Source organism: Choristoneura fumiferana, chromosome 10 (genome assembly GCF_025370935.1).
Source record: "Choristoneura fumiferana chromosome 10, NRCan_CFum_1, whole genome shotgun sequence".
NCBI classification, from domain to species: domain Eukaryota; kingdom Metazoa; phylum Arthropoda; class Insecta; order Lepidoptera; family Tortricidae; genus Choristoneura; species Choristoneura fumiferana.
In genome coordinates this window covers 12,806,351-12,833,672 of record NC_133481.1, presented here as the reverse complement: position 1 = coordinate 12,833,672, position 27,322 = coordinate 12,806,351, and the positions used below count along the sequence as shown (strand labels likewise).

Below are 27,322 nucleotides of genomic sequence, written 5' to 3'. Positions count from 1 at the left end.
TATAGGCAAACCGTACTTTTAATATAATAATTAATAACAAATAATAACAATCAAACGTATAAAACCGTTTGTAAAGTTCATACACATTCTTGTCGAAACTTATTACTACGGTATTTTCCGCAATTTAATACCGTTAAAGCTATTATTTAAGTACTCACTGAACACTGTCACATCTAGTATGTGAATTAAAGTAAATCATCGATTTAAAATAATAACAGGTTATTTTACTATTGACTTTTTGTAAGTAATGTTCAAAATTATCGAAAAAATCGTTTTTCATGTCCTATTTTTTTAGAAGAAACATCAATAAACTAAGGAAGTACTTACGTATCTTCTCTTAAAATTAAAAACGATTTTATGATTTTATTACATAATTATTTAATACCTACAATAGTTGTGCGTGATTACTAGGTATGCTACAAGATCAAGTTTTTATAATTTTTAATTCGATGAAAATTGTGATTACTTCTTTAAAATCAGTCCTGATGTTAATGTTAAAAGATCTTTAAAATACATTGATCGTTAAAAATGTTGGTCCATAGAAAACCTTCTGTGTAGAAATATCGCTAGATGGCGTTAGTATCAAAAATTTCAGTTGACATTACAGTCTTGCTTACGATTGGCTCATTTAGTTATTGAACCAATCACAAACGTGATACAAGTGTCAAAGTGGGATTATGATGCTAGCGCCAAGTAGTCTGACAGATCTGAGGGGGATAGACGAGGGGGCGCACATGAGTATTGCGCAAACACTTATGCACTTTAACGTATCCTGCGTATTTGAATTGGTTTAAAAGCAAGATCGCCTTTAATTATACTCTACAACTATAAATTGTACTCTGGCGTGCGGTGGTTGCAGAAGAACGTTCTTTTAAAAAATCGGGTACGTATAGCCAACTTAAGGACTAAACATCCCAGCCCGTAAATACTTTAACAATACCTAGAGTAAAGTCAAGTATTCTACTTATTGGCAAGACATACAAGTTGTCAATTTTATTTCATTCTTTCAATTCCTTTTACAATCAAACATACCTAAAAAAGTCAGTCTGATTTTGTATACCTAGAAATAAAATTGAACAATTTCATATCATTGTATTCTGTGATGTACACGTATCCTATCATACCTAACCTAATAATATAACAAATCAGAAATTTGCGAAGATGTTTGTTACTCAATCATGCAACAACGTCTGAATCGATTTAAACAAAAGGTATGAATGAAGATAGTTAAGGTCGCGGGGAAGGATATAATAAAATAGTTTTATCTTGGAAAACTGCGTAGCTCCCGCGAAGTCACAGGCAACAGCAGTAGACAATAAATAAAATATATGTATAAATTAAAATAAAATTGAAGTCATGTAATATTTTCAACAAACAACTATTTATAATACACCTAGTCCCTACCATTGTGATTCCTCTGGCTCAACTATTCTATACGAATATAAGTAGTCAATCTTATAAAAAGATTTATAAAGTTAAACCGTTACAAACGGTTTTAGGGCCTGTGTTCACTGCGTTTTTAACGCGAGTTTTATGGTTTCTCTATGGAAAGTAAAACACGCTGTCATCGCGCAGCGACGACGCGTTTAAAAAATCTGGATTGCAAAGGCTCGTACTGTTTGTGTCCGTGTTACTGTAAAATCTGAAACCTTGAAGTAACAATACGTCGGAAATATAATTGCCCCTTGACGGCGGAGGAGCAGCAAATAACAACACCATACGTACCATTACAAAGTAATCACATTACACATGCGTCTATACTTGCGATGCTATCAGTATTACGTACGTGAATACGAGACAAGGTGCGGAGTAGTGCTATAGCGCTAAGGAACCACATTTTGGTAAATAATCGAGGTGTACAGATATCTCCGACGATTGTCCTTCACAATTTTCTACGCAGTCTATCTTTGCTGTATTTTGCTCTTAGGGTAGATGCCGTCCATTCCCTTTCCGAACGGCGTTTGTGAGTTTGTTGTCAAGTAGTAGGAGCCCCGGGCACTGAAATCATTATCACCAGAAATTATTATTAATTAGTTTTAACCAGCTATTTTGTCTGCATAGGCTGAATTCTTAGTAAGTAAGTAAACAGTTATCTGCACTAAGAGCTCTTTAGTAATACGAGTAACTAGCCTGTTACCCGCAACTCCGTCCGCGTAGAATTCGTTTAAAGCTATCCCGCAGGAACTATTCCATTTCCCGGGATAAAAACTATTCTTTGTCCTGGCCCGTAACTCAAACTATCTATGTACTCAATTTCATCTAAATCGGTTCAGCGGTTTTGACGTAATGGAGTAACAATCAAACAATCAACCAGACTTACAAACTTTCGAATATTTTATAATATTACTTAGTGGGATATAAATCTCTGAATACGGCAGAAGTGTCAACGAAAGCGGTACTAGGTCTTCGTCACTTTATCGCAAATTAATCAAGTAATTTCGGGACGTTCAGCAATCTCGACAAACACTTAAAAAAGAAAGACTAAAAACACAAGTGCAGTGATGTACACGCATCAGCTCGAAGAGCTGCTAGTGTATTATTTCAATAATAATAATAATAATAATCTGCCACGGGAATTGGACAATCTCTAAATGCTACAGCCAATAATACCCGCACTTCTTACCTACGCTCCTATCGAATCGCTTGCCGCTAAGAATAACCATGGCGTGCCTCATGCCAAGATCCTGTCACAAAGGTGGGTTCTGAATTCTTTGCTTCTAGCCGGCTAATATATATATTTTCCTCACTTTTTATGTACATGAAATGCTCGGACCGAGGGACACTGAACGCATCCTGTGCGACCAGAATCTAAAGGGTCTCGTTAAATATGAATAAAATAGTTACCTGAGATCACAATCAACGCCCATATAGACCATGCCCACTTCAGGCGTGGGGTTCTCCCGGAACTTTTGATACGATTCGGCTGGAGACGCCGGAAATGCCTCTGGACTCCGCACCGACTCTGCAAAAAATCGCCACGACCGCCAGTGACTGCACAGGTCTGTAAAAATAAAAGTACATTATGAAAAAGTAATTATTATTATGATGTCAGTGTGCTTGCACATGTAGCTTTGGCTTGAAAACCTATAGGTAACTGCATTTTGTTCCAATTTAATGATAATGCTCTAGCGCATTAATAATGTAAATGCATAATATTGCTGTTTACGAGCGGTGACAAAGTTTTTGATATCGTATAGGCAGGCTCTATCATACTACACAATAAATAGGGTTACTACCCCATCGATATAGGCAACATGTAGTGAAGGAAAATCCGTTGGATAACGTGAAATAAAGAATGTCGGATAAAACTGTACTTGTTTTATTTCATAACTCTACAGGCATTAGTTATTGTGCGAGGGGCGAATACAGAAGAAAGAAGAAAAGAGGCCATTGACAGCGCAGCAGATAAAAAACACTAAGTTGAGTTCCGATTCTAAAATGTACGATACTATTTTCGTTGTCTGTTGTCACTTGAAAATGTATTCTGTGAGTGCCATTGAACCACTGGCGGTGAGGCGGCTGGTAGATGAATACAGCGGCCGCCATGTGAGGATACAATCTGTTACGTAGTAAATAACTTTACCTGGGTAGGTACATAATCTGTGAATAGTATGAGGATCAGTCCAAACTCTTTCAATAGCAACCACTTACTATCATCCGAAAGCGGTATGGGAGCGAACCGCGGGCACCCAGGCTGCGTGCTCTTGCCTCCGTTGGGCCAGAAGTCCACAGTTCCTGTCCGCACTGGAGCACCGTAGCCACCCGCATCCGTATGGATAACGTCCACAAACTCCGCGTCTTTCGCATTTACGTGGTCCATCATAACTCCGTCAGGATAAAACGCTGGGAAGGCAGGATCAAGCGCTGTTAGCCTGGAAATGTGTAATTTATAATTTTAGTTTTGAACAGCTTTGCTAAAAATGCGCGCAAAAGACTAGAATCAATCGAACCCGAAGCATGAAAACTAAAAACAATGGGCAGGATGTCACGCGATAAGTTGGAGGTAATGCTCATATTTCACTCAGAATATTTACGCCAAATACGTAACGATACTTTACTAATGGAAATATAATTTAGTAGCAAGAAATCTACTTAGGTATAGGAAAACCACGCTCAGCGAATGTAACAAAATAAGGTTATCCCTTTGATGTTTTTTTACCTCGTTATACCTTAGCTTCGTAACGCCTCTGACAGAGATATGCTGACTGACAGTAAGTACTTGTTATAATTTGGTAAAGCCACGCTGGCGCAAAAGGAATACGCACCTTCTGACAGTCTTGTGGTACTTATTCTTCAGTTCTCTCGCTGTGTAACCCGCGACGTGGCTGCCTAGCGAGTGTCCTATGACGTGGAAACTATCCAGTTTAAGTCCATTTTCCAATAACTTGTTTAATTGTTCGGCTGCTGCTGCTCCTACCTATAAAGGTTAAGTAGTTCCTTAGAATATGACCTTAAAGCGACTGCTACCCATTACTTTTTTTTATAAAACTGACCACTAGTGAAAGAAGTTGGTGGTATTACGAGGAATATGGGATTTTTTATACCGTTTAGTCGAACCAGACATTTGACATTTATTTTCAAAATTGTTTACTGATATTTTTCATAGTTCCGTGCAGTCAACAGCACCAATATCTGACATAACAAGCGTGCATAAATACGATACGACTCTATTTCTAGGGCCGGAAGGACGTGTGAGATATTTTTGCATGCTCCGCTGTGGCAGATATTAATGCTGGTGACTGTACCTAAAAAAGCAATTTAATTTTAATTTTAGAATAATTTCGTAGAGAAAAAAAAACATAAAATGATTGTGAAGCGTTCAATCATTTCAATAATTAACCCATTCATAAACTTACTCAAATCAAATTATTTACCTATGGGTTACATAGGTACATTTACCTGACTAAACTGATACATTAACTAAATAAAAAATTTAATCATAAACATCAACAAGACATAAACCCACTCATAAACATTATGAAGGTTGAAAACAACGACTCCGTATAATTATGAACGTAAAACCGGTTCAATGGCCGTACCAAGAAACTTCAAGGTCTCATCACTAAAACTATGTGCACAATGTAACAAAAATCGTAAGAGTAGCAACACATTGCGCGCAGAGGAGTCGAAAAGTTACAAATGATCACTTGAGCACCGCAATGTAACGCATTAAAAACTATTTACCTTGCCAGACTTTATTTCGACTTTTCACTGTTTGCTTCGGAAATGTTGGAGTTAATTTTAATTGATGCATGCGTCAATTTGAATAGAGTTATTGTGTTCCGGTCCTTAGAAGTTTAGGTATCTCTCACTTAATAAACAAGATAAAATTAGACGACCAGATATCCTAGTGGTTAGAGAACCTGACTACGAAGCTTGAGGTCCCGGGTTCGATTCCCGTGTCGATGCAGATATTTGTAGGATATTTGTATGAAAAATACGAATGTTTGTTCTCGGGTCTTGGGTGTTTAGTATGTATTTAAGTATGTTATCTATCTATATAATTATATTTATCCGTTGCTTAGTATCCATAACACAAGCTTTGCTAATCTTACTTTGGGACTAGGTCAATTGGTGTTTATTGTCCCGTGATATTTATTTATTTTTATTTATAAAGTTTCCTTCGTAATAGATGCCGGTAAATAAGTAAGTGTATCGACCACAAGACAAAATTAGAAGCCAACGGATCGAATTATGATTTAGATAATCACACCACGTGCACCATGACATTTTTATGCTGTATTTTTTCACTTCAGCATAACGTAAATACTTCAGTACATAATATAAATATCCTGGGACATTTAGCTCCAATTGACCTAGGTACATCCGCACTAAAAATATTTTGAGTGTTTTTTTTACTACTTATTTAATAGTGCCCAATTTTTTTAAAGAGCCTAATAAATAGTTATGCTAGGGACATCCTGAACAAAAAAAGGAAAAGTTGGAAAAGAGAAAACTGTCACTAGGAGAAAAACGAAGCTTACCTTTCTAGTGTTCCTAGCAGCGTTGACTAAATATGAGCCATGGGACATATTGGACCAGTCCAACAGTATGATATTGGTGCCAGGTTTCGCTTCTAAATATGCGCTCACCATGACCTGTGTATAAGAACAATGGGCAGTAATTAGTGGTTGGATCATGTTTTGTGAACCTTTACTTTGAACGTAAGATTATAAGTAGGAGATTTTAATTGTAAAATCAGTCAATGAAACGGTACAACTCACGGTTATAATATAAGCCTAGAACAGTCCGTCTAGTTTAGATTTTTTCGGAGGATCTTTTACATAGGTGTTCCTGGCTACTCTTCTGTGTCCCTGGCTTATAATATAAAAGAGTTTTGTATGTATGTATATATGTAAACTCTTTATTAGACAAAAGAAAAGAAAAAAATACAATTGACTAACTTTGAGATACTTGTATAAAGGCGGACTTATCCCTTTAAGGGATCTCTACCAGTCAACCTTTTAGAGAATGAGAGGAGCAATCAGTTAAGGTCCGACAAAGAGTGAGTTTAAGAGTCAAAAATAGCGGAAGCCACGTTCAGACGGTGCGAGGAATATCGTAGAGGGTGCTGAATATTGCCATAAATATTGATCATTTATAAATATTTATCCAGACCCTTCCACTAATTGAATGAGGCCTTTCTGCCGAACTTAGAACCGAATACCTTTCAGGCCTAAATTTTTTAATGAAATCTGCTATGGGGCTTTTCGGGGGTAAACAATCGATCTAACTTTGAAAACGCTTGTTTTCGAGTTTTAGACGCCTAAATAGGATATCATAGGTATCAATGTAATTGTACATTACAAGAAAAATAATTTGAATAAGCGTTACTTTGTGGAGGTAATTAAACTAAAATTTAAAGGAGAGGCACGAGCTATTGCAACTGTGTGGAGAAATTCAACCTATCTTCAGTAATTCAGTAATTACTAACAATAATTTGATGGCCCCACCAGTAGCAAGAGTTCTACTTTCCACAATGTTATACATTCTATGCAAATCAATATCAGGTCACCCAGGCGTAGCTGTTTTACAGCGAGGCACCTAATTGATATTAGTTTACGTATTCGGAGAATGAAAAGAAGCCACGTACAAAGCAGTTTTTGACGTTGTTTTTGCTGCAGAACTGAATGCGACTTTGTCAAGGTCATAAAAATGTCGTAAAATCAAGCTTTCGAAATACCTGGACACTTTCTTGCTTCGCCGTTTCGATGAATCCATGTATGTAGAGAACAGTGGGGTTGTTTCTCTCGAAACCTTTAATTTCGAACAACCGAACCGCCTGGTTTAGAGGAAAATCCACGTACTCCTTTTCTGTGCTCCTGAAAATTTTTAATAGGAAATTTCAATGCAATTAATTGGTTTTTGAACCAACGTGACACAAACCTAGTTTTAATGGGTTCAAAAATGACTAATTAATAATTAGTAAAATACTGATTTCATTCTTTAGTCGTTAAAAAATATCTATTTTACGGATAGAGTTTTTTTCTTATCCTGATGGTAAGAGGTCACTACCGCGCATAGCAACATCAGGGGGATTGCAACGCGTCTGCAATACCCCTGGTGTTGCTGATGTTTATGGGCGGTGGTGATCTATTACCATCAGGAGACCCACTTGCTCGTTTGCCAGCCACACGTAAAAAAAAAGATGCGTTGCCAACCTAGATTCCTAAGATGGGATACCTCAAGTGCCAGTAATTTCACCGGCTGTCTTACTCTCCACGCCGAAACACAACAGTGCAAGCACTGCTGCTTCACGGCAGGATTAGCGAGCAAGATGGTGGTAGCAATCCGGGCGAACCTTGCACAAGGTCCTACCACCTGCCTAATGCACCTGCATGATGACAGTACACACTACAGCAGTATCCCATCTGATGCTGATATGCATCTAAATTGTTCTATAAACCAAAGCCCTATGCAAATTGTTTGTGTTGCGTACTAATGGGAATTCTTATATCAGTTTGGTATAAAAGAATGTTTAATTTCTATCTTTTCAACTGCATATCTAATAGTGTATTGTAATAAAACATTGTAGCGTGGGCGTGAAACATATACCTTGCATGCGCACGCGTAAGGCATCCGGATTATGAGAATATTTGTTTGTAATGGTTAAACTTAGAAATATTATCGGCAAGTCAGTAACGTAGGCTACATTTTATGCCGGCCATATCTAGGTCTACCACGACCCGTAGGCAAAGTTGCTCGTAATTTCTAGTTTGTTAGAAAGTGATGGTGGTTTATACCAGAGTTTAGTATTAAATTTTGGAGGGAAAAATTCGGGACGATTGTATAGTCATCGGAGGTGATCGAGGTTTGATAATTTGGTTTGAATTGAACTACTTACCTACCCTATTGGAAATATTTTGGGCTGTTTTCATCAATTCTGTGTTATCCGCATGTTACAATCATATTTAATTCAAGCTACAGAATAAAATTTCTGAGATAAACAGTCATTAACGGTAATGGTAATAGATATTCACTCAAAATAAGCATAGGAATCGTTCAGAACTTGGTGTTGTCTTCAAAAGTCGGGACAAAATGGATAGTTTCTCAGGACGCCAGGCAATATCAGAAAATTGGGCAAAGTTGGGATGCACCAAAAAAAAACCTATACTTTTTATTTTATTTTTGGGAAGAAAAGGATATTTAATGATACCATTTTCATCGATTTTGAATTTAGATGAGTATTTTTTTTTTACGAAATACGCTGGATGACGTCACAGTGAGACAGCCACGTTCCATTGCCTAGAAAAATTCAGGTCGTACATAACATAATCTGTGGCATTACAATGTGACAATAATACAAGCACGGCTTAGGGTCCTAAATGAACCATGACAAATAGTTTTATTTATTTCTCTTCTTTTAGCTTCGATTATTCCTATGTTTGTATAATGGTGTGATAGTAAATAGATATTTTTTATTAAAATCTGATATTTTTTTATATTTCATTGTAACGTACTAATTTAATTTGTAAAAATACATTGGAAATTACTCTTATACATTTCGGACTTTACGATAAATGACAACTGTTTAAAGCCGGGTGCGCATCATGTGATTAAAGTTCTGTCTTTGTCACTCTTTGCTATTATAAGCAGGACAGCAACATTTCAAACTGTCAATTTTCTTTAGTGTAGACCTGCTTTAGAACTGCCTTTGTGACGGGACACTGCAGGGGTCAAATGAAGGTCATTACTTAAATATTGTTTATTTAATTCGGTTTATCATATTTTTGGAATCTGATTTGTGAAAACTCTTCACAAAGCCAATTTCTCCAAACGGTTTTCGATTTATTATACGTTGTCAAAAATTGGGACATCCCAATTCTGGTCTTGCCTTTGAAGAGACATTGCAGCAATGTGAACAAGTAAATTATTTCATTGCATGTTACGTAACGTTACTAATCTGAACTCGCCACATTAACTAGGGTATCATAGAGCGATACAGCTTCATGGCATGTAACATCTTTTATCATGTTCTTAAATAGGGCAACATTATAAAATACATTTACAGAAGCCAGGAAAATGTTTTCCTACATGCCATGTTTTAGTCAACCTCGACGTTGGAAGAGTCATCAAAAAGCTGATGGAGTCATCTTTTTCTTAATTTGAATTTGAATGGAAATAACATGATTGTAACAAAGCTCGATATTTCGGCACAGTTGCATGCGCCATGTAAAATATCGAGCTTCGTTAAAATCAAGGTACGCGGAACAAAACCCGAATATAATTCATAAAATAAGTCATTCCTGCGATAGTCTAAAATATTGTGTAGGAATAACATGGACGAACTGAGCGTGTCTATTAAACTAAATAATTTAATTTAAATTAAATTAAATTTAGAATATTAAATAGTGTAGTATTTCCTTCGGTAATCAAGTTTATGTATTATAATATAAGAATCTAAATAGGTATCTACATAAACACGGTAGTTGAAATGCGCGTAGGTAGCTATATATACTAGCTTTTGCCCGCGGCTCCGCCCGCGTGGTATTCGGTTATCGCGCGCTGTTCCCTCGGGAACTGTGCATTTTTCCGGGATAAAAAGTAGCCTATATCACTCTCGGGCCCATAAACTATCTCTATGTCAAAAATCACGTCGATCAGTGGCTCCGTTACGGCGTGGAAGACGGACAAACACGCAAAAACACAAACACACTTTCGCATTTATAATATTAGTATGGATATAAATAATGATAACGGTTTTGGTTGAAGAATTATATCTTATTGTATTGAAATGGTTACGGAAAAACTCACCCATTGTAAAATCGTAAATAGATATCTTCTAAGCGATTGCTTCGGTCTGGTAAAATTCCTGAAACAAACATAGTCGTTTTGAACAGATAACGTTAAAAACTGGATCATATTATCGCAATCCGGTTGTAGTGTAGGATTTCGATGAATGCAGGTGGCGTAGGATCGGTGATCGTATAATTTATTGAGAGAGGTCAGCATTAGCACTCTTTCCGTTGACGATAACAGTCATCAAAATTAAGTGATTAAATCAAATGAAAAAAAAAACTAGTATCAATACACTCTTCCACAATTTTTTTTTAAGATCTTTTAAAAACGATAACTACAAAAGTACATTTTTGGCCATTTTTAAGAGTGGTTGTAATGAACAATGAACAATATTTTACACCATCATCGCTGTAAAACAGATAAATATCTTCATCCGCTTTCACAGTATTAAATTTTAGGATCAAAGCAACAGAGGTCCAAATGTGTATCACCGAAAAAGTTTTAAGTATATTCATGATAACTCTTACAAGGTTTCTAAGGTGTACTGAGATAAAATGATCGCTCGTTTTTTATTTAAGTCTATGCAGTATCATTACTGTTATTACATCGTTTGAATGATTTTCCGCAATTGAGGCTCGTTTGGGTGAATTTATGGTGTAATCATTATGATTATTCAGTAGGAAATCGGAATATTTTTTCTTTTTCAACCATAAAGTACTTATTACTGGAGATGGGCGTTTTCAGAAAAAGTTATTGAAACGACTATTTTTAGATTTGGATAAAATTTCGTTTTCCTACTCAGAATCAGGAGCACTTTCGATTGTAATAGGAGAAAAAAGTGAGAATGAAATAAATGACAGAGAGAGCAATTAAACGAAAGGCAGAATGATGTGATGTATTTCGTTCGGGTTACATTATACAAGTTACGTTTTGAATTCCGGAACAGCCACGCTAGTTACAAGAATGCTGACTGACACTTAACCTAATTTCAGAAAAGATGAAAATGCTCGAGCTGTTGCAGTGCCGTGAAATTTTCTTGGCTGTTTTGTGGAGTCAAATTGAAGTTACTAAAAGCCCAAATGATCTTTAAATGTGTATCTATCAACCTATACTTACTTATGTCTCAATGTCAGCTATAACTCAAATGTAATCGTGTCGAGCATTTGATTGTCTTTCATTTATTTACGTCATGTAGCGCCTGATTTTGCGTGAGCAAGACTCTTAAAAAGTGACCCGAAAAAGTGTTTTATGAATTGCACCACTTTGACTGCACGTTATTTTATCATTGATACCTAAAGGTAAAGAAGCAATTCTTTAAATTTTTGTTATTTTGAGATCCCGGGAAATGGCTTTGATGATTTTGATAAAATTTACTCAGTCGGGAATTCTGGGTACGAACAATCGAGTTAAGCTTTTTTATCTCTGGGTAAACGCGTGTTTTCGAATTTTAGCCCAAGTACGTAAATTAACATGAGATAAAACTAGTTGAAGCACCCATCAGCTAGTTTAATCTATTTTTATGAAAATAAGGATTTCTTGAAGTTATACACACAAACATCACGCCTGTATTCGCCTGTAATGGGGTAGGCAGAGCACACGAAACGTTACCGCTTCCGAGCCACTTTTTTTTTCAATACGTAAATTTACTGAGTTGTTTCTCTTTTACATCATTCGTTCATGCCATATTACCTTTTAATTTGTTATCTATTTTAATAATCAGTGTGTCTGGCTCTTTATAAATTTTTAATGGCACAATCCGGGCCAGTGCCGTTAGCCCTAGAGGCCGTGGCTGTCAGCTGTCACATCAGACCTTCGACGGCGGGAAAACTTTTGTGCCCTGCGCGTCTGGGCCGGAAAAACTGACAGGTGACATTCTGACATCGGATGTCTGATCAGTGATCGTCGATTGAAGGTGATATTAATGAAATTATATTATATGTGCAATATTCAAATTTTATTATCTGACTGCCAGTGGTTATGTTTCTATATTATTATATTTATGCATGTTTCTTTAAATATTATTTTCTCATTTTATTCTAATGACTTAATGGACTTCAACAATTAAGCAATAGTAAGATTTGTCTAGGCAATCCTATCTAATAGGGGAGGTAAGGGAGCAATGGGCACTTTTTTACTTGAACCGTAATAAAATGATGTTTTTTTAACAGAATAAATTTTTTGTTTCTTAGATATTTATTATTACGAAGAATGCCAGTAGGTACGTACAACTATAATAAGTCTCAAAATTGTTAGTCATTTTGGAAACTCTGTTAAAAATGCCCTGAATCTAAATCTGAGCGGGAAGAACAGTATAAAATTTGTCACTTAAAGCTAAGTTTTTGCAATATTCGATGATATAACTATAAAAACCTGTAAACAAAATTTACCTTCGAAAAAACATCAAAATATTAACTTTAGCACGCACGAAATGATCTACAACATAATATGACACTGCGAACTAAACAAAGTGACAAATAATATTTGGCCGTGCGGTCTTGTCACTTTCTTAGCTAAACTAACACAGTATACAAAAAGTATCTTGTTAACCTCTTGCTTGACTTATCAGGTGGTGCCCGAACCTCCCGACTACCCAGTGCTCCCCTACCTTCCCTATATAATGAAGACTCCGTGTTTAACCTTTTATTTAAGTCACAATTTAGATCAATTATTTATTACTAGTTGCAGATGTTTATGGTGGAATCAGGTAAAATGACAGTTGAAACACGAAGATTTTTGCCAGATATTTAAAAAAGACATACAATCAAATTAGAGCGGACCATAGGTATGTTTAGGTATAGGTAGACTATTCTTACAGTAACTGTTGGTCATTATTAGAACGTTTTAACCACCTCAACTTTCGTGGTCAGATTTTTAATGAATGAGCTGTAGAAGTTGATGATATTTTCGATAATTTTTAATGTCCGGTACTTCTACTAGATAAACTGGAAACTGTAACAGAATCTTCTACAATGTCAACAAAAATGTGCCCACGAAAATCAAGTAAAATAAATGCTCGAACAACCTTAGTTTCAGACACTGTTCAAGAACAATGTTAAGATATTTTATAAATTTATCATGTTTCGCTACATTTACTAGTGTGTTGAAGTGCCTACTGCTTTGCTAGGTTATTTACACCATAAAGTTGATTGAACATAAATATTTGAACAGATGTCCAGAATAGAAGTTGGGTTCGTCTTTGAAAGTGACCTTTACCCCCATAGGAATGTAATCAATTGCCCTCCTTGTCCACAACCGCATCAATAGAGACACAGACACTCGGTCCATATTAAAGCTATATGGTCCCAATTACTCATCTAACAATTACTAGGGGCTCGGTGGGTTGTTGTTATGTAGCTGATGGCATGGAGTATAAAGCCCTTTGATACTGAGTAGAGACTTAACTGACTAAAGATGAAACTGAAAGATATTGTCTTTGGTCACTGTCTTGGATATATTTATTGCATAATGATTATTGTCCATCTTAAAACGTTCAAGTAAGCTGAACACAACAGATTTAATACAAAAAATGAATTTTAGTTTTCTAAATGATATCAACCTCTATCTTGCCTATGTCAATTCATGCAAAATCCTGTTTTTTTACTCAATCGCCGGATAAATTAACCGTTCTCGTATTTTTAACAATAGTAAACCTATCAAGTTAATGTTAAGTAGACAGATATTTTTTGATTAGGAAGCAAGTTTAAAGTGTCTGCAATTAACTTTAAGTCAATCAAATTTAAAATCCACGGAATAAAATTGTTTTCTGTTCCTGTAGTATTAAATTATTGATACCAAATTCCGCGCGTGGTATCTGCGTGTTTAGCTCTACAATCTACTTTAAAACATTTATCACCGGTCGAAGTATAATGTGCTGTTTTTCTGCCCTATCAAATGTTCGACAGTCAACTCATTGTGATTAGTATCATTAAATCGTAAATCGGTTTTGTATCAATGAACTCATACATGAACGCATGTGTAATGTAGGTAATTATGTTAAGTTTATTGGAACTTGACGTTGTGCACAGGCACCACGCCAAAATTCGTCTGGAATAGACGCGTAGGCCTGATTGATTGATTGTTTGGAACTAAATTTATATCTATCAATATTATAAGAATAAAATATGCATATTGTTTATTTACAATTTAAAAACTGCACATAAAACTTGAGCACTTGAGGTACCCCATCTTAGGCCTCTAGGTTGGCAACGCATCTGTGATCTTCCTGGTGCAGATGTCTATGGGCGGTGGTGATCTCTTACCATCAGGAGACCCACTTGCTCGTTTGCCATCCAGTCGAATAAAAAAATATAATAAAATACATGAAATTAACAGTTAAAAAAAGAAGACAAAAAGAACTGACCTATAAGTGCCTTGGTTGTTTTGTTATAATTGTCTTATATATGTATCAAACGTATGCATGTAGTCTATAATTTTTTCAAAGATTTAGATAACAATAGTTTACACCCTAAATACATAAATGACGTTTACAAAACTAAATCAAGGCTTACCGACAAGTAAATAGTCATTATTATTTATGACCAAAATACTGCGCAAAATAGGTAGTCAATTTCACCATGGAATAAAAATTTAACCAGTTATTATTCTCGCACACCGTTTACCAAAACAATTATACAGAATAGCCGTGAATCGTGGCTCTCGCAATTGAGGAAAACCAATTAGGTATGACTCACATCTCTAGTAGGTTTCATTGCTTCGCTGGGCCAAGGATGCCAATTGCATGCCACGTGCATATTAACAGGCGTTCATAGTTAAATAGTAATTGAATTCTACACGACTACTATGCGATATTGATTGAATGAGGGTTTCACTTGCAGGATAGTTGGCTAATATCGTGGGGTCCGTTTGAATAAGTACCTACTTTGGTATTTGTGTCACGTTTATGATTGCTTAAATAACTAAATGAGCTAATCGCAAGACTTTAATATCAAAGGGATCTCATTGTACACCATCTAGCTATATTTCGCCTGTCAAGACACTGTAATTAAATGAAATAAAATTTCAGTTCTCATTTTCAAAATCAATCATATTTGTTCTTACGTCTTGGGTTTTTGGTTGACTGTCTGAAATACTAGTGACCGTTTACTAGTATCAAGTCGGTTGAAAATAAGTTAAGAATAGGGTAGTGTCGTGGGTAAATAGTAGATTGTACAAAAAAAGCATATAACGAGCCATTTTATCCATGACGTTCATATAGCCACCCAAGCCGGTACGGCGAGGGTGGATAGACATGTCGAGGGGAAAATGGGTTTAATGCTCGAGCTTTACTCTCTGCTTTTCACTTCGATTGAGAGGAAATTAAATAGCAATAGTGGAATCAATTGGTCACTTACTATGTACCTTTTAGTTTTCATGCATTGCTATATTATAATTATATTTTTTAGTTTTATTTATTTATTTAAGGTTAACGGGAAGAGATCCCTTTAAGGGATAAGTTCACCTTTGTACATCTTATTATCTTGTTATATTATCGTTGGTTAGAACTTAGATCATAAAATATATTTGACATGATTTTTTCTATCATCAATCAAATAAAAAATTACTAAATTAAAGCGTAAACAAGTTCGGGAGTGCGGGACCATGACATCACCTCTAAGTAAAAAGTGTACCAAGGCGAGACATTTCAAGGAACTTTAACGGTCTCTAACTTCATAATATTCTTTTTTAATATATTTTTTTGATAATCTAACTTGCGGACTAACTTATTTTTATAAAGATTCAGACAACTGTTTTCTGATTCAAAAGCAATGTATTCAACTACAGATTTTTCCACGGCAGCTACAGTAGACAAATTTGTAGGTATAATCAGTCAAAATGGCAAAATGCTTAATTTGAATTTGAGGATTTTACATTTACAGCTCCCACCATGACAACAGTCGAAAATTTAAATTCAGCTGTAGTTTTGTAGCTAATCGTAGATTTTTACCACCTGATATGAATTGACGTGTGATGTTATTTTAAAAATTTGTTTATTTGATACAAAATCATTTTTAATTCATGCTTTTTTGTTGATTACAACTTGCATTGTCATACATTTCCGTACCAAATTTTAAGTCGATACCATTAACCGTTGGATTCGCCGTGTTCGTTGAGGAGGAGTAGAAAAATATCATTTTTAGAACACTATATCCGGTAACAGTGCTTATTTCCATTGAATTTACACATCCAACCAAATCAAAAGCAAACAAATTTTAAAAAATCGTGCCACTATATTCTTTAAGACAGAAAATGCATGTAATGTATGTTATTAGTACCAAGCTATTTAAAATAGCCCATTATTTGTAAAAATGTAATGTGACCAGGGGTTAAAAGTTAGATTTCCGGCGGAGTCGGAATACATAATTCCCATCGCGACGTCTCGCACGTAAAGTAATTGATATCGATTTCCCGTCACAGTGATAGATAATAGACTGTTTGATTAATAAACTTGTTTGTTCATCAATCTATTCATGCAATGGAGGGGAAAAATTAGCGTTGAATATTCTATTATAGGTAATTACTGTAATTTAGTTACTGAAACAACAACTGGCGTGACTAAAAGACGTGGTTGGTAAATTCGGAAAAGTAATAATGTTTAGGAATGTGGAATAGGAAAGAAAAAGCAAGATGTTTTGACCTAGATAAACCAAAATTAATGGTGAACTTGTGGATAGTTCGACAGATTGAACTGTATTTGAACAATCTATTTAACTTGCAATTTGTTTGTCAGTATGTTCGGATCAAATTTTATCTGCAACTTTCGCTTCTACTGACCGGATTGACTTGATAATTATTTGTTATATACGGATAATACGTAGTTTCAATGACAATGCAAATACAGTCAACAAAATAAGATTGCGGATTTATTAGAAAACTTGGTAAAAAGTATTTTTACTTAAAATAAAAGGTATATGTTGTGTTCGTAATTATCAGAAGATGATTAATATGAAAGAAAGTTTATAAAGTTTATTTTATTAACAGCGGGAACGTACAAGTTTTGTTTTTAGTAATTTATCAACGTATACGTATTTGAGTTGAGAGTAGATAAAAATAGCAGAGTTAACTTGCGTTATATAAAGTGAATGATAAATAAGAATTCCGATTAACTGTGTTTTAGAACTATTATTGAAAGAGGAAAATAAATTAAACATGAATCTGTAGTCCCGTGCCGTGCAAACTAGAGCGTGATAGATACGTGTAAATTAGGTATAGTTTCTACATTGAAATTTTAATTTACTTCACTTGAATTTATTCTAATTACTAGCCTCTTACCCGCGACTCCGTCTGCGTAGAATTCATTTATCCCTATCCCGCGAGAACTATGTAATTTCCCGGGATCCATATTCCGCGAGAACTATGTAATTTCCCAGGATATAAACTATCCTATGTCCTTCCCCGTAACTCAAACTATCTGTGTACCAAATTTTATCTAAATCGGTTCAGCGGTTTTGATGTGATGGAGTTACAAACAAACAGACTTACAAACTTTCGCATTTATAATATTCGTGGCATAAAACTCGATAATTTATATGGCATTAAACAGTTCAACTGGGTGCACATTTTTTCACATAATATTTTAAGTCTTATTATCGGAAGTCCGAAAATGTTTCTCATACCATTTTACATCATAACGATCACTCTTCATTTTTAATCATCGGAATTCATAATATTTTAATGTTTTAATATAACTAATCATACACCTTACTAATATTGAGTTTCATATATTTTCTTAAACTAACGATTTAAGCTCCTAATCATTCTAATACATAACGCCAATATTCATAACTTTGTTAATACTAATATTTGTTTTCATAATATATTTGTGTTATTTATCCGCATTATTGACGCGCGGGGACTTGGAAAATTTTCGATGGTGCGAAATGATGTATTTAAGGAAGGATTCCGTTAGGTACGACGACGAGCGAAGACCTTACAGCGCGCAAGCCGAGCGAGCAAAGCGAGCATGCCGCAGCAGCGGCCAGCGAAGCGCCAGTACCAAATTTTAAACTAATACTAATATAATATAAATAATTAACGATATAAGTAAAGCTTATTTTGAATAGGTAGTTACCGTTATGAAAAACAATATTATGAGTTCAAATGTTTTATTATTAATGCCATTATTCATAAGAAAATTATAATATTCATCTGTTATGAAGGAAAATTTTCTGAAAAACAACATTATGAGTTGAGATGTGTTCTTAGTAATGGCCATTATGAGTAAAAAAAAATTAACACTGTCTGTTATGAGTTCCGATGTTCAAAAATCAAAAATATAAAAAAAAAACAAAAATATTTATTCAGTATCAACTAATGTTACACAGTATTTATGTTCGGCCCCTCCTGGTAAGTATGACAATACTTGTGTTAGGAGGATGGAGGATGTTAGTAATAATAATTTAAGAACAAAAAATGTATGAGGAAAAAAATTATGAAGAGTGATTATTATGAACACAAATGGGTAGTAAAATAAAAAATAGAAATAAGAATTTTATGAAAGTCAATATGGACCCAGTTGAACTATTATGAATCACAAATCGCAATCATTGTCACCATTAATCAATTAATTCTTGCGATAAGATCTTACAAAGATCTTACTACTTAATTACAGTGACGTAGGTATATGGTACAGTCAAGTGTAAAAATATGAACTTATTCAAAGTTTCAAAAATATGTACAAGACTCTTATTCCGACGGAATAAGGCCGTAGTAACATATTTTAGAGTAGTTCGAATACCTTATTTTTGCACTTGAATGTATACCACAAACGATAATTGTCAAGCAACCTTCAACTAGACGACGATATCGTTATTTATTTACAAGATAAGGTTGACGCGACTACCGGAAGGCGGTTTGCGAACATTCTTATCAGTTTCGCGAGATAACACGTACCTGTCAAATTCTTATACGACCACGTGCGCCGAGAAACACCGAGCGGCACGGACCGGCCGAGCGTAGACGTAAATAGTCTTGTACTTCGCACCGGTATATTTGTTCCCGTTACTTTTACAAAGTAAGTACAAAAAGAGACCGAGTATGTAATTGGAGCGGATTTTCACGTCGGAACGTGATATAATTGGGGGGTTTATTGAGGAAGTCGTGATTGGTTGTTCCGTACCTGTTCCCCACCAGTATCGCTTCCACCCGTCGGTCACCGCCCGGAACATGGCGCGCGTGTGCCGCCGCGAGCAACTCGTGGCCAACTGACTCACGGCCACAACACACATCTCGATTTCGAAAGTCGTTTCCAATTTTGAACAAACATTTTTTTTCCCTGTGCAGTTGGTACAATTACCACCTAATTTGAAGATAACTGATACAGGAGGGTCTTTTATGTAGTTGGTAACCAGTAAAGGGCTCTTTGGCGCCCTGATTCAATTAATTTCTAATTAGAGACGAGAGTGCTCTTAATGCAGAGTAGAGGCGGATTTGACGTCGTAGGCTGTCAGGGGGTAAATGGAAATCTGACAGCCGAGGCCGGCTGCCAGTGTTGACTGCCGTGCCTACCTTTTTAGGTCAACTGGGTGTTACGTATTTTTGATTTCCAGTCAATTTCAGCTGCAAGTAGGTACCTACCACGTACCTAAATAAACCCGAAGTTTGTCTCTGCGATGTCAAAATTTAAAAAAACCGGCCAAGGGTGTGTCGGACACGCCCAAAATAGCGTTCCGTAGCCATTACGAAAAAATTAAGTAATATTTTTCTAAGGATTTCGTATTTGATACGGAATCGTCCAAGTTTAGGTATAATTAACAAGCTAACTTAGCCGTTATAGTTTTCCTTGAAAGTTTGATATACTTACTACCACCCTGAATTTTTTCAAACTTTTCCACCCACCGGTTTAGATTTTAGAGGGGGGGGATGCTCGATTTTAATGAAAATTTGCACTTTAAAGTTGAATATTTCGCAAAAAAATCAATGAATCGAAAAATCGTGGTTTTAAAAGACCTATCCAACGATACCCCACACTATAGGGTTGGATGAGAAAAAAAAACACCCCACTTTACGTCTATGGGAGGTGGTCCGTTTTTGCCATTTTGGCTCCGGAACCCTAAAAAAGTGTCAACTTTTGTGTGTGCTCCGAAATCCGGACCTTTTCAAAATAGGGTTTCCTTCCACCTTATTTTGCTCTGAATAAATATAAATCATATTTGACCACTAAATGATCACTTTCTGGAAAAAAAAAACAATTTAGTATCAAGCTCAGTTTAATTTAATAATGTTAGCTACCCAGCTGAATAGTTGAACGACTATATCTAGATCTTTTTCTAGCCAGTGCCCATAAATAATAAATATAGGTACCTACTTCAAATGAGTCATGTTGTTGCACCGCGGGGCTAAAAATGTGCTTTATATGAAAAAAAAAATAAAAATAAAATAAAAAAACGAGTTTATTAATGCAAGCACTTATAACGGGAGTTAAATTATCTGGTGGCAGAGGCAAAAGGGTTCGTTGCCATCTCCGGTCACAAATGCTTTGTGGCTAAGGGGAAACTAGTCTGGGGCAAAATACTAATGATACCATAGTAACCTTTTTAATTCTTATGACAATACAGATTGATTCGGGAGACATGATCAAAATCAAACACAACGCAGAATGTATATAAATGAAAATGAAAGAACATTGCAAGTTAAATAAAAGCTTGTAAAAAAATATTGCTACACCAGGAGATTACCACTCATTACACAGTGGATCTCAAACTAGACTGAGCCAGTATTTTGGGATCGGGACCCGGAGTTGACACGTTGATTATAATTTTACATTCACAAACAAGTTGTTTACTATCGTGTTTACCTTCGCATGTTTTTTTAATGAAAATTTAAGCACTTGAATACGAAAAACTAATAAGTTTTTTTGTTAAAAAGTCATTTTTAATAAGTACAAGCTATTTTGCAGATTTAACTTTTTGTTGATTGTACGTGCATTGTCATCTAAACTACATATCCATACCAAATTTCAAGTCAGAACTATTAACCGTTGACGAGTTTCCTCCTGCGGAGACGATCTTGGCAGGACCACCAAGATGACACTACAAGATTATTGTATTGTTACCAAATTTACATAAGTAGTGCCAAATTTCAAGTCAATCGGACCACTGGAAATGGGTTAAAGTTAGCTTTCAAGATTTAACCCAAACAAACAAATAAATAAATAAAGAAACGAACAGGGCAAGTTAAATAAAAGCTTGTAAACACAAAATAATACTAATGTTGCTAATTATGGGAGCGAAGCGCTAGCCTATAATTGTTGAGCTTGTTAAAGTTGGTCCTGATCACTTTTATCACGCATTATTCATGGCAATTAACGTTTTACCGAAAATGCTGGCAGACTCTACATCATCCCTTCATCATCCCAGCCTATATACGTCCCACTGCTGGGCACAGGCCTCCTTTCAGAATAAGAAGGCTTGGGCCATAGTTTCCACGCGGGCCCAGTGCGGATTGGGAACTTCACACGCACCATTGAATTCCTTCGCATGTTTGTGCAGGTTTCCTCACGATGTTTTCCTTCACCGCTTAGCTCGTGGTAAATTTTAAATGTAATTCCGCACATGAATTTCGAAAAACTCAGAGGTGCAAGCCGGGGTTTGAACCCACGACCCTCTGCTTGAGAGGCGAAAGGTCAAACCACTAGGCCACCACGGCTTAGACCGCGGGGTAGACTCTAAAAATATATAAAAGAATTTACTGTGGCTTGCCTAAAAATTCAAGTTTTTGATTTTGACTTTGACAGAAAATTACACACACACAAACTTCACGCCTGTATTCCCACACACACACACAGTAAACAAAAAACCGACCGCTAGGGAAAGCAAAGCACCAATTCTAGTAAAAATAAAAGTCGGAGATTTTATTAGAGATTACTTGCTTTTATAAAAGAAAAAAAATACTTGTTTGTAAAAACTAAAGTTATCAAGCTATCTAAAATGTATATTAAATATACCTGTTTTAAAGTTATGCTTCTTTACACTCTTTTCCATACCTACATGCTCGTAATGTAACTAGTAGGAAGGTACCTATAAGTAATCATAACTTCATACTTCTTCTTGCGGATCAAAAACTGTTAATTAAACTGAATGATTAAACTTTCTAGCTGCATTACAGAACATTATTTTCCAAGAAAAATAAAACTATAAACCAAAACCTTTAATAAAATTATAATTATTTATAAATGTAGTAAAACCAGTTAATTTCGGACAATACTCCTTACAGCGCCATCTATCACAGCGTTAAGTTTAGTTAGCATGGATCTGGAAAATGGCGCACAAAGTCCTTTCAACATCGTTCAGGCGTTCTATGTACTACAAGAACCGTTAACTAGATGGCGTTTGTATTTTCCAAATTTAATTTTAAAATTGGTCTTTTGTAGATTTTTTTTCTACAGTGTATCCATTCCGCCAGTAGGTATAGGCTGTATTCCATTCCGTTTACTTACTAATCAAGGGTTATGCAATATAAATTAGATCAGATCAGTCTCCGAATTTTAGTTGAAATAATGATACATAGTTTATTAATTAACATCTTACCTACGTTTTATATTAAATGATATTGTACTGGATAACTCACGTCCTAAATCGAGTTTAGCTCGACATGTTTCGGGCTAATATTTGTAGCCCTTCTATTAGCCCGAAACATGTCGAGCAAAACTCGATTTAAGACGTGAGTCATCCGGTACAATATCACTTAATATCAGTAAGTCTCACGGTAGTTTCATGTTATTCATTAATAAATTCATTCATCTGGACAAAATATCACCAATCATAGGAAGCGAGATATATTTGCAACAAACTTCTTCTGTCACCTTTGATTTTATTAATTTTTTTTTTAGATTTTATTAAATTTTTAGGGATTTGCTAAGACGATTTTTCGATTCATTGATTTTTTTGCGAAATATTCAACTTTAAAGCGCAAATTTTCATTAAAATCGAACGTCCCTCCCCCCTCTAAAATCTAAACCGGTGGGTGAAAAAATTTCAAAAAATTCAGGATCGTAGTAAGTATATCAAACTTTCATGGAAAACTATAACGGCTATGTTTGCTTGAGAATTATTAGTAGTTTTACTCTTAAATAGTAGCCTAAGGTATAAAATATACCTAAACTTGGAAGATTCCGTATAAAATACGAAATCCTTAGAAAAATATTACTTAATTTTTTCGTAATGGCTACGAAACCCTATTTTGGGCGTGTCTGACACGCTCTTGGCCGGTTTTTTGAAATCGGTTTACAAATGAACGGGAAAATTGAGCCGAAACAAATATAGTTAGTATTTACACAATTTTGGATGAAGGAATGAGATGTTATCCACTAAAAGGGACATAATGCTACACTTAAACCCATTCAAAGATGAATCAAAATAATAAACTTGTCCAAATTTAGTAATTATTACGGTCTTTCCAGGCTCTATTAAATTAACAAAGGAGTTGGATTCATATTTTTTTCCTTTTAAAATATTGTCAATGGACTCTTTATAAGGAACCATTTAACCCTCTTTCCGCTATGCGAGTATTTTGTAAGACCGTGTAAACATACCCGTGTCTAAGCCTAAAACTTTGTTTTAAATACGAAACTGAATCGGCCGATATCAGTCACCTTGTCCTGTTTCATTCAGCATCGCTTCGACCTATCGTTGATCTAACGGCAACTGATCGGATCATGGTGCACGTGAAGGCTCTCAAGCTTTTCGTAGGTAACTGATTTACAACCACACATTATGATTTTTTATGACTTCAATTATAACTAGGTATGACTAAATTGACTGACATGCCTTATGTTTGTTTTATGGCGTCAAATAAATGTATTTTCTTTCTTTCCTCTTTCTTTCTTTAAAAAAATGACCTATATGTTCAAAAGTTCATTAATAGTGAATACAAGGTGTTTTAAAAATATGTACATAATTATAAATAAATAAATATCATGGGACACTTGACACCAATATTGACCTAGTCCTAAACTAAGCAAAGCTTGTACTATGGATACTAGGCAACGGATAAACAAACTTAAATACATATAAACATCCAAGACCCGATAACAAATATTCGTATTATTCATACAAATATCTGCCCTGCCGGTAATCGAACCCGGGACCTCAAGCTTCGTAGTCAGGTTCTCTAACCACTTGGCCATCCGGTCGCACTATGGGTCGAAAGCCCGATCTAGCTGGACAAAATTATTTTTCACCTCACTAGCTCGAAAAAGCTGTCTTTATCCTCCAAAATCTGCGTGGAAAGTCGCTTTTTATCCTCTTGGCTGGAAAGAGTTTTTGAAATTCGAACGTTATCGCGAGCGGGTTCCTCTTGAAAATACATATAGACCACTTACTTTCAGAACCTCGTATCTGACCACAATATAGCTTTAGAATCATCTTTATGGTAAGTACGATAGTGTTGATTTGTTGTATACATTTCGGGTAGATACGAGGTTGAGGAAGTAAGCGTTGAATATTGATGTGTTCACAAAGAAAGTTCTTCATACATTGTTGAATTAATATTTAAATCTTTTAATTAAGTAATCTGTTATTTTATTCTTATTTTTCTGAAATTATTCCAAATGCGTCTATAATTAAAAAAAAAATACAGAACAAACAAGAAGAAAATAGGATATCAAATTATGAAAAGAGATTTGGAAACACACCCGAAAAAAAGCACAATGACACGTTCTGAAACGTGGTTTGTCATAAATTATTTCATTATAATATAAATGCGTTAGTGGTTTCATTCTTGTTATTAAGTAGTTTTAAGTTAAAAAATACTGGCTAACTCACTTATCAACGTCCAACCCAAACCCTGGATCTAGAAAGCTGAACTTTTACTTGGACTTCGAAATTCCCTCTTTTCATGGAGACAAGATCATGGATGTATTTTATATTTCCATGGGATGAGAATTCGGCGATTTAGAAGAAGCCATTGGCATAAGCTAGCTAGCATAACCTGAAACTGATTTATAAGGGTGTTCAATTTATATTCTTCCATCTACATTTTTCTCGCTGTCGTGAGGTGAAAAATTGTGTGTTTCGCTCGGTTATAAAGTTGTTTAGCATCTCGTGTCTTTGAAACCCTCGACTACGCTCAGGATTCTTTCGCTCGTGGTTCAATCCTAGAGTCCTTCGCTTGCTCGGCTTTCAATATAAGCACTCGTGCCAAACAGTTACTTTCCAGCCTTGCATAACAAATAACTGTTACACTCTAAATCAGTTTGTTTATGTATAGTTTATCTTAATAGACCAAAATAAAAATAATTGTCTTTTTTGTACAATTTTGTATAACCAGTGTAAATTGACCTTTGTATAGGAAGAATTACTACGGCAAAAGAGATCAACTAAAATTGGTCAATACATTTTTAATAGAAACGAAACATTATTGCAAATGGGACCTAAAAAATAAGAATAGCAGTCATAAAAAATGCAAAATGATAGCTTCGGGAATAGCCAATTTAATATTTCGTATAGAAGCTTTTGTTACTTCACTGTTATGAAATTTCATTGAAATATATTCTAATACTTCAGCGACTATTTCTTTCATTTTTTGGGTATTATGGTAAAAATTCTTCCTAGATATAATTATTTCGGTTTCTGAAAAAATAACTTGGCTTCAGCTTAACTATAATAAATAATAATAATTGCGTGGTTCCGTAGTCGTCCGCAGTTTCAAATGTACTTAATCCAATACTGTATGAATGAGACTACCACATAAAAAAATTACAGCCATGGTACAAGATAGTACATGTAGTTTCTGGTCTAAGAAACTTAACATATGCACTAAAAATGTGATACTCATCACTTTCCTCGGCATTTTACTCAGCAAAAGTGGAAGTATTTACGATTGAAATAATTGTAAAAAATAGTACGTACCATTAACTTCACGATCCATGACTAAAAACTTATAAATTAATCTAATGAACACTGTGAATGACACTCAAGAAATTACGGAAAGTAAATGATTTTATTACGCACGACAACGCTCTTATTGACACTTCGAGATTAATAATTAATTATTGGAGGGTACTTACACAAAATTATCAACGGAATCGTGACCTCGGGAGTATTTATTGTCGTTTTTGCTAGTACTAAGTACTAATACAGAATTGCAGTGATGGTTTCTGTCCAGCTAGATCGGGCTTTCGACCCATAGTGGGTCGTCGAAAATTGAGAATATGGCTAGGGTTGTTTGAATGAAAACCACAATCCAGGTAGTCATGCGTTTCATAAGGGTCACTTTGAGCAACAATCAATCATAATTATAATTATAACTACACAATAAAAATAAACTGAAAATATTAACAAGCGTGTTTAGATGCTGTTTACATTGCACCGAAGGGAAGTTACCAATGTTATGTATGACTATATGAAAAATTCTGATACGTATCTATCTATCTCGTATCTTGTATAGCTGGTTCACGATTAATAAATTCTGCAGCGTGTAAAATGTAGTAAATTTGCAATAATGTTGTAGGAAAGAGGCAGTTTTCATATCTAGACTTTCACAAAGTAGATTACAACTAAAAACAATGGCCATTTCTGGTACTATGTGTTACAAAAATCTATTTCATACAAGCTTATTAATTAATTTACAATGTCTGTGTGTTTATTAAAGCCACATCTTGCAGGTCTAATTTAATCCGATTTAAGTGATCGGTTTGAAGAAAAAGGCTGTTTCAGAGATGAGATGATTATTTAAAGGCAGCGGCAGGGACAAAATGTGGAGACGAAAATGGCATGATTGGAACCTATGCAAAAATTCGAGGGAGGCCTATGCTAAAGCAAAACAATCTGTACCGATGTCTGTAGATCCAAAATAAAATTATAATATTATACATACTAGATTGTGAATAAAGGTTATTATTATTAGAAGTAGTTGGCTTAACTTGTAATTTGGTATGGATATGCAGTTTGGATGACAATAGACACAGTCAGCAAAAAGTTACGTTATTTTTAATTTGATCGATGTTCAAAACGGGTTTAACAGAAAAAATATACCTATTATGAATATGTCAAGTGATCCTACGGGTTTTAAACGATTTGATGATGGAATCGTAGAGTTTTTTTTTTTAATGAAATAATACTTAGAAATTACATGTGTGTAGCTCAGA

At 35.1% G+C, this 27,322-nt stretch overlaps 1 protein-coding gene across 3 annotated transcripts; it reads right to left on the bottom strand.

The window, feature by feature from the left end:
- Positions 1-26,197, bottom strand: LOC141432122 (pancreatic lipase-related protein 2-like). 3 transcript variants are annotated; one of them, XM_074093559.1, is made up of 8 exons: positions 26,085-26,197; positions 10,255-10,312; positions 7,184-7,322; positions 5,985-6,098; positions 4,266-4,417; positions 3,652-3,872; positions 2,845-3,001; positions 1-1,998 (listed from the first exon to the last, which is right to left on the bottom strand). In XM_074093559.1, the coding sequence occupies exons 1-8, from the start codon at positions 26,101-26,103 to the stop codon at positions 1,902-1,904; spliced, it is 957 nt and encodes a 318-aa protein (XP_073949660.1). In that variant the 5' UTR covers positions 26,104-26,197; the 3' UTR covers positions 1-1,901. The 3 variants fall into 3 exon arrangements, with proteins under 3 accessions (XP_073949660.1, XP_073949661.1, XP_073949659.1); XM_074093560.1 differs by lacking the exon at positions 26,085-26,197 and adding an exon at positions 19,355-19,538; XM_074093558.1 differs by lacking the exon at positions 26,085-26,197 and adding an exon at positions 10,640-10,767.
- Between the last annotated feature and the right edge of the window lie 1,125 nt (positions 26,198-27,322).

Excerpts from the sequence above, each read along its gene's own strand:
- LOC141432122 (XM_074093558.1), bottom strand. The coding sequence starts at position 10,754 with ATGAATATACTTAAAACTTTTTCGGTGATACACATTTGGACCTCTGTT. Across the intron at positions 4,418-5,984 it reads CTGCTAGGAACACTAGAAAG|GTAGGAGCAGCAGCAGCCGA; the intron begins GTAAGCTTCGTT and ends TAACCTTTATAG. Across the intron at positions 3,002-3,651 it reads CATACCGCTTTCGGATGATA|ACCTGTGCAGTCACTGGCGG; the intron begins GTAAGTGGTTGC and ends TTATTTTTACAG.